The sequence below is a fragment of the Mus musculus genome, chromosome 7, assembly GCF_000001635.26.
Source record: "Mus musculus strain C57BL/6J chromosome 7, GRCm38.p6 C57BL/6J".
Classification (NCBI taxonomy): Eukaryota; Metazoa; Chordata; class Mammalia; order Rodentia; family Muridae; genus Mus; species Mus musculus.
In genome coordinates this window covers 23,570,324-23,579,124 of record NC_000073.6, presented here as the reverse complement: position 1 = coordinate 23,579,124, position 8,801 = coordinate 23,570,324, and the positions used below count along the sequence as shown (strand labels likewise).

The following is an 8,801-nucleotide window of genomic DNA, read 5'->3' as shown; positions in this document are numbered from 1 at the left end:
CATGTGGAAATAAGACACAAAATGCAGCATGATATATTATTTTTGTTCAGGTATTTTATTTTTTTCTAGGACAAGCACACATCTCCTATTTCTACTAAAATTAATGTCTGACAATTGACAATTAAATATGGGTTATAAACCCCATAGATTTGAGATAAAAATGTCTGAAAACTCTCCAAATAAAATGAATTATTTTGTTTGAGACAGCCACCTCATTAAAAGAAAAAAAAATCAAGAACATGGACATTTGGATCATATTTGATCCTCCATCACATCAAAAATACAGCAAATACTTCTTGAAATAATTTGAATTTTTGTGATTACTGGCTTCCTTTATCATTTCTTATTTCCTTTCTCAAGGAGCACAGAGTTGTGAAACAGTTCTTTGCATCACATACTCAAATTGGTATGCAGCTATAGTATGAGCAGCAACATATTGCATGGCAATCTAACCACCTCAAACTCCATAGTGCTCATATTATGCTAGTGGGCTGTTTTGGTAATTCTCCAACCCAAATATGCCCCGGCAATGAAAGCACAACTCAATTAATATGAATACAAGCTGTGTACCTAGATTAGCCAGATCTACCACTACAGTACCATCCTCTCCATTTGAGACTCCCTTATAACTTGTGGTTTCTCAAGGCCTTGTGCTTCTGCTCTGCTTTCCAGCCACCATTTCCTGTCTCATCCTCTCTCTCTCTCTCTCTCTCTCTCTCTCTCTCTCCAACCCCTCCTTCTTCTCTCTCCCAACATTCAGCTCCATATTTCCTTCCCCTGCACATCACTAGCTCAAGCCTTTATTTTACCAATCAAGATGGGACTGTGGTTTACATGAAATTACCTGAGTTCTGATTCATTCTTTGTTCTTAGCCCCTCCCCTATTTGTAACATCAAGTTACAAATAGCACTAGGGCTATCCTCAACAGTGGGTTAAAAAAGATGTTAAGCATATTCCAAGAAAACAGAATATTGTTGGCTGTTAGGAGAGTTAAAAAGAATGTTTGTCATTTGGACTGTCATTCTCAGCAGCTGAATGGCAGAGAACAAGGATCCTTAGGATCCCTAAAGATTAACAGTAATGGAGAAAAGGTAGGAAAGCTTACAGCCAAAATTTCTTTGACCCGTCTCAACCAGACCCGAGAGTCCACAAAAGAAATGTGAAGAGAAGTACAAATGCAGTCTAGAAGATAACAGGTCACAAATGTGACTACCAGCATCAGGATGGTGTGGGCTGCTCTAGTCTCAGCATGAAATCTGAGCTTCTGATTTGGGGATTGAATATGCTGCAATCTTTGGTGGTGTCTGTTCAGGAGAATCACCATGGAGACACTGCTCCAGATGATGATGCTGATGAACACTGCATCATGGGCAAATGACAAGATGCGCATGCCTATACTGAAACCAGTAGTGGAGCAAACCCACTTGCTTTTAGTATTGGTATCATTATGTGTTTTCTGGGGACCACTGACTTTCATTGGAATGTGAGCATTATTTAAGACACTGAACAACCAACAACTATAACAAGTATACCTCACAAATTTGGGGGCTCTTCCATGGAGCATCACCCTACCCCAGGTACCAGGAGCAAGAGTGACAAGCTGATAAGTGCTCAGAGAGCAGGTGGAGCACATGTTTGTACTTCGAGCCACCAACCAAATGAAGTACCCAAGTTTACATTTTAGGTCAGTTGGGAACTCCCTTGGAATAAAAACTCTTATATTGTTTGGAAATGCAAAGAGGAGAATCAAGGTATTGCCCAAAGCTAAGTTGGCTAGAATGACTTTTATGGGTCTCTGTTGAGATCCATTCAAGAATGGAGATAAATTATGGACAAACAGAAAAATGTTGACTACAGTTCCAACCCCAACCTGGCAAAGCAAGAGGATCTGAAGAGCCACTTCCACTGTGGTTTTCACAGATTTATTCTGCGACAACATGGAGACAACTTCATTAGACAACGGAATAATGATCAGGTTGGCAGTGCTGTTTGACTCTTCTCAAATCCTGACCTTTCCAATTGATTTAAAGTCTTTTATTCCCACAAGAAAGGCAGCAGTACTTTATCTCAGTATGGTCATGTTGATTGGAAGCAGTGCATGAACATTGATCCAGAATATCAACTTCACAACTATTTTACTTTGTCTTTCCTCATGATGGATCTCTGTGTTTAATGCAACACTATTTCTGTTGGTCAACAACATGACACACAATTTAACACAGTATGGTCTCTGCATATTTATAAATGGACATTTATGAACAAGAGTGCAGTTTTGTTTGAGTAGAATTCAGCATTTTCCTTATGTTCTAATAATGTATTAAGAAGTACAAATTTGTTTTGGGGAATGTGGTTCTGGATCTAACACCATCTATTGACCTTTATGACACTTCTTTCCTGTATTTCCTGTCATTCATGCCAGCAAAGCATTCATACACACAAAATAAAATAAGTACATTTTAAAACATATAATACAGGGCTGGAGAGACGGCTCAGCAATTAAGGGCACTTGTTGCTGATCCAGAGGACCTTAGTTCACTTTCCACCACCCACATCACAGCTCTCAACTGTTAGTAAATCCAATTAATGGCATGTGGTACTTACTACCATACCTGCAGGCAAAACACAAATGAGTAAAAATTAAATAAATAAAAATTTAAAGAACAAAATACAAATTTAATAAGTATACGTCATAAAAAATGTAACTGAAGTACTTTCCCTAAAATAATCCATCTAGTTTTGATAAATTTTTACATTCTTCACCATATCGATTGTATGCAAAATATTTCTGGAAATGTCACTCTTATTCTGTCCATATAGAAGAACCTTGATTTACACATATATCATATATGTGGGACAAAAGTCTGTGGAGCCGAAGTATATTATTAATTTATAAATTTTCTAACTTCATCTGTTTTTCTAAGGAATTAGGTGCTGTACACATAATTGATTCATCTGCAGTTTTTGTCATCCACAACTGAAACCATTAAAACAATTACAGTTTAATTCTTTGCACACAAAGACTTTTTGAAACTGAGTTTTAGAAAGATCATGTTTAGTCTGAAACTTACTTGGTTTATTTTGCTGTCCATAGGAAAAAATAAGCATTCATCTTACAGTTAAAAACCTGTCCTCTCACATATACTCATCACATGGAAGGAATTTTTCAGATGAATCCTGAGCCATGGAATATACATTTCTTTAGTCTAAGGACATGACTGACAAGATTAGGTAAACTGTGGAGACAAAAATGAAGTCAATCTAATTATTAATGTTGGTTCTACAAAACACCATTAATAGCAGAAGAAAGAAATGAAGCCTAAGCAAAAATCTACAATTGCAGGAATCTCACCTACATTCATCAATGATGGTGATGCTCACAGGAATGAAGGCCTGCTTCTGAGTGTTACTTCAGAAACACAGTTCTGAATTCCATGCCCTTTGATGAACTTTTCTGCAGAGCTATTTCCTAAGACAGATCCAAAGAAATCTTTACCTGCCCTATATTTTCAATGAAGTTGTGTGCTGATCACTGATTGAAGCCAGATATCAGAGTTCCTAAAGAGACAGTGTCTGGTCCTGACATCACTCAGAGAGCCCATTACTGTGTTACCTGTTGTATTATTTATTGTGTCTGTGTGGGGATGTTGCAATACCTCTAATGAAAGAAAAAACGTTTATCCCCAGAGCAAATCATCATTTTCACTACTGGTAATTAAGGATGATTCCAGGAGTTTGTTAATGATTAGTCATGTTTCCTTTGAGAGATTCTGAATTGATGTTGTCATCAAGAGTAGAAAGACACACTCCAGAGGAGATCAAGAAATTTCTTACATGTATTTCCTGGGGGGCAGGGCGCAGGGCATTATACCTTATCCCTTTCTTCTTGCAAAATCATCCTAATATCACATCCTTTCAGATGGACCATCAATATGTGATGTGTAGTCTTGTATATTTCCATTTATACTCAAAGACTTTGTAGTGTGACAAACTGAAAAATTGAAGCCCATGTGTCCTCTGTAAATCCTTGGATTATTCCAGTATCTATTTGTTTTCAGGTAGATCATGATTCATTTTCTGAGAAAGTCATGGAGAGTTATTAGAAGCATAACAGACTGTGGGTTTTTTCTATGTATTTTTATAGATACTAAATGAATTATTCACATATAGGCAAGTATAGTATTAAGTAGTCATCAATTAATATTGAGAATTAGCCATTTTTGTTGTAGCTGTATTCACAACATTCATGATATCAAAAGATCTTAAAGATCAATCAGGTGATGTATGGATAATGATAGTATAGTATGTGTATACCATGGAATATTATTTATCTCTTAAGCAAAATGTAATTATTAAGTTTGTAGGTAACGGATGGTTGAGAAGCCATCATTCTGCATATTGTAACCCACAACTTAATACAAACATTTCTCGTAAAAGGAACTTTCATTTGTTTCAGGTAATAGTAATGCTTCTGTCTGTTACACTAGGCATTGTCGTGGAAACTTCCAGCCTTTATACAGTCTTATCTAGGCCTAGAATATTTTAAGCCTCTGAGACTTACTGCTTTTGATGTTCTTATTGTTCTTTGTGCTTTTTTTTTTTTTTTTTTTTTTTTTTTGGTTGTTTCAAATCAACCATTCCAGCTCAAATTTCTCTTCAAACTGATTGATTCAATCTTATTTCTTCTGAATGACTCTGCCTGGCCTCAAACTAAATCGGGTAATATATTCGAATCTTCAGGCTTCTTCTCATTTTCTGTCTCATTCTGTCTTCACCTATGTCTAACATATTCATTGTTTTTTTTTTCAATTTTTTTATTAGATACTTTTTCATTTACATTTCCAGTGCTATCCCGAAAGTATCCTTTACTCTTCACGCACTCGGCTCCACTACCCACCCATTCCCACTTCTTGGCCCTGGCATTCCCCCGTACTGGGGTATATAAAGTTTGCAAGATCAAGGGGCCTCTCTTCCCAACGATGGCCAACTAAGCCATCTTTTCCTACATATGCACCTACAGATATGAGCTCTGGGGGTACTGGTTAGTTCATATTGTTGTTCTACCTATAGGGCTGCAGACCCCTTCAGCTCCTTGGGTACTTTCTCTAGCTCCTCCACTGGGGGCTCTGTGTTCCATACTATAATGACTGTGAGCATCCACTTCTGTATTTTCCAGGCACTGGCATAGACTCAGAAGAGATAGCTACAGAAGGGTCCCTTCAGCAAAATCTTTCTGGTATATGCAATAGTGTCTGCGTTTGGTGGCTGATTATGGGATGGATCACCAGGTGGGGCAGTCTCTGGATGGTCCATCTTTTGTTTCAGCTCCAAACTTTGTCTCTGTAACTCCTTCTATGGGTGTTTTGTTCCCAATTCTAAGGAGAAATGAATTATCCATACCTTTGTCTTCCTTCTTCTTGATTTTCTTGTGTTTTGCAAATTGTATCTTGGGTATTGTAAGTTGCACTCATCAGTAAGTGCATAGCAAGTGACTTCCTCTATGATTGGGTTACCTCACTCAGGATGATATCCTCCAGGTACATCCATTTGCCCAAAAATTGTATAAATTCATTGCATTTAATAGCTGAGTAGTACTTCATTGTGTAAATGTATGACATTTTCTGTATTCATTCCTCTGTTGAGGGATATCTGGGTTGTTTCCAGCTTCTGGCTATTATAAATAAGGCTACTATGAACATAGTGGAGGATGAGTCCTTATTACCAGTTGGAACACCTTCTGGGTATATGCCCAGGAGAGGTATTGCTGTATCTTCTGGTAATACTACGTTCAATTTTCTGAAGAACTGCCAGACTGATTTCCAGAGTGGTGGTACAAGCTTTCAATCCCACCAGCAATGGAGGAGTGTTCCTCTTTCTCCACATCCTCGCCAGTATCTGCTGTCATATGAATTTTTGATTGTAGCTATTCAGAGTGGTATAAGGTGGAATCTCAAGGTTGTTTTGATTTGCATTTCCCTGATGATTAAGGGAACATTTTTTCAAGTGTTTCTCAGCCCTTTGGTATTCATCAGTTGAGAATTCTTTGTTTAGTTCTGTACCCCATTTTTAATGGGGTTGTTTGAATTTCTGGAGTACAGCTTCTTGATTCTTTGTATGTATTGGATATTAGTCCCCTATCAGATTTAGGATTGGTAAAAATACTTTCCCAATCTGTTGGTGGCCTTTTTGTTTTACTGACAGTATCTTTTCCCTTAAAAAATATTTTTAACTTTGTGAGGTCCCATTTGTCAATACTTGTTCTTACAGCACACGCCATTACTGTTCTGTTTAGGAATTTTTCCTCTGTACCCATATCTTAGAGGCTTTTCACCACTTTCTCCTGTATAAATTTCAAGGTCTCTAGTTTTATATGGAGTTCTTTGATCCACTTAGACTTGAGCTTTGTACAAGGAGAAAAGAATGGATTAATTCACAGTCTTCTACACGATAACCACCAGTTGTGCCAGCATCATTTGTTGAAAGAGCTGTCTTTTTTCCACTGGATGATTTTTACCCCCTTGTCAAAGATAAAGTGACCATAGGTATGTGGGTTCATTTCTGGGTCTTCAATTCTATTCCATTGATATACCAGTCTGTCGCTGTACCAGTACCATGCAGATTTTATCACAATTGCTCTGCAATACAGCTTGAGGTCAGGCATGGTGATTCCACCAGATGTTCTTTTATCATTGAGAAGAGTTTTTTGCTATCCTAAGTTTTTTGTTATTCCAGATGAATTTGCAAATTGCCCTTTCTAACTCAGTGAAGAATTGAGTTGGACTTTTGATGGGGATTACATTGAATCTGTAGATAGCTTTTGGCAAAATAGTCGATTTGACTATATTAATCCTGCCAACCCATGAGCATGGGAGATCTTTCTATCTTCTGAAATCTTCTTCAATGTCTTTCTTCAGAGACTTGAAATTTTTATCATACAGATATTTCACTTTCTTAGATAGAGCCACACCAAGGTATTTTATATTATTTGTGACTATTGTGAAGGGTGTTGTTTCCCTAATTTCTTTCTCATAATGTTGATCCTTTGTGTAGAGAAAGGCCATTTATTTGTTTGAGTTAATTTTATAACCAGGTACTGCATGTAAGCTGTTTATCAAGTTTAGGAGTTCTCTGTTGGAATTTTTAGGGTCACTTATATATACTATCATATCATCTGCAAATAGTGATATTTTGACTTCTTTCTTTCCAATTTGTATCTCCTTGACCTCCTTTTGTTGTCTAATTGCTCTGGCTAGGACTTCAAGTACTATATTGAATAGGTAAGGAGAAATTGGCAGCCTCCTCTATTCCTTGATTTTAGTGGGATTGTTTCAAGTTTCTCTCCATGTAGCCTTCTGTTGGTTACTGGTTTGCTATATATTGCTTTTATTATATTTAGGTATGGGCCTTGAATTTCTGATTTTTCCAAGAATTTTATCATGAAGAGGTGTTGGATTTTGTCAAATGCTTTTTCAGCATCTAAGAAAATGAGAATGTGATTTTTGTCTTTGAGTTTGTTTATATAGTGGATTATGTTGATGGATTTCTGTATATTAAACCATCCATGCATCCCTGGGATGAAGCCTACTTGGTCATGATGGATGATCATTTTGATGTGTTCTTGGATTCAGCTTGTGAGGATTTTATTGAATATTTTTTCATCAATAATCATAAGGGAAATTGGTCTGAAGTTCTCTATCTTTGCTGGGTCCTTATGTGGTTTGGGTATCAGAGTAGTTGTGCCATCGTAGAATGAATTGGGTAGAGTACCTTCTGTTTCTATTTTGTGGAATAGTTTGAGAAGAACTGGAATTAGGTCTTCTTTGAAGGTCTGATAGAAGTCAGTACTAAACACATCTGGTCCTGGGCTTTTTTTTTTGTTGGGAGACTATTAATGACTGCATCTATTTCTTTAGGGAATATAGGACTGTTTAGGTAATTAATCTGATCCTGATTTAACTTTGGTACCTGGTATCTGTCTAGATATTTGTCCATTTCATACAGGTTTTCCAATTTTGATGAGTATAGCCTATTTTAGAAGGATCTGATGGTATTTCAGATTTCCTCATGATCTGTTATTATGTCTCCCTGTTCATTTCTGATTTTGTTCATTAGGATGCTGTCCCTGTGCCCACATGAATGTTGGCTTTGTACTATTTATGTTGTTATTGAAAATCAGCCTTAACCCATGATGATCTGATAGGATGCATGGGACAATTTCAATATTTTTTTATCTGTTGAGGCCTGTTTTGTGACCAGTTATATAGTCAGTTTTTAAGAAGGTACGATGAGGTGCGGAGAAGAAGGTATATCCTTTTGTTTTAGGATAAAATGTTCTGTAGATATCTGTTAAATCCATTTGTTTCATAACTTCTTTTAGTTTCACTGTGTCTCTGCTTAGTTTCTGTTCCAGGATCTGTCCTTTGATGAGAGAGGGGTGTTAAAGTCTCCCACTATTATTGTGTGAGGTGTAATGTGTGCTTTGAGTTTTACTAAAGTTTCTTTAATGAGTGTAGCTGCTCTTGCATTTGGAGCATTGATATTCAGAATTGAGAGTTCATCTTGGAAGATTTTAACTTTGATGTATATGAAGTGCCCCTCCTTGCATTTTTTGATAACTTGGGGTTGGAAGTCGATTTTATTTGATATTAGAATGTCTACTCCAGCTTGTTTCTTCAGACTTTTTGCTTGGAAAATTATTTTTCAGCCTTTCACTCTGAGGTAGTGTCTGTCTTTTTCCCTGAGATGGGTTTCCTTTAAGCAGCAAAATGTTGGGTCCTTTTTGTGTGGCCAGTCTGTTAGTCTA

The 8,801-nt window shown here is 36.9% G+C and overlaps 1 protein-coding gene across 1 annotated transcript; it reads right to left on the bottom strand.

The window, feature by feature from the left end:
* Positions 1–1,025: 1,025 nt before the first annotated feature.
* Vmn1r169 (vomeronasal 1 receptor 169) lies at positions 1,026–1,940 on the bottom strand. The gene has a single exon (NM_001166843.1). The coding sequence runs from the start codon at positions 1,938–1,940 to the stop codon at positions 1,026–1,028; it is 915 nt and encodes a 304-aa protein (NP_001160315.1).
* Positions 1,941–8,801: the final 6,861 nt, after the last annotated feature.

What these genes read in the sequence shown, in the direction of transcription:
- Vmn1r169 (NM_001166843.1), bottom strand. Translation starts at nt 1,940, where the DNA reads ATGTTGTCGCAGAATAAATCTGTGAAAACCACAGTGGAAGTGGCTCTT.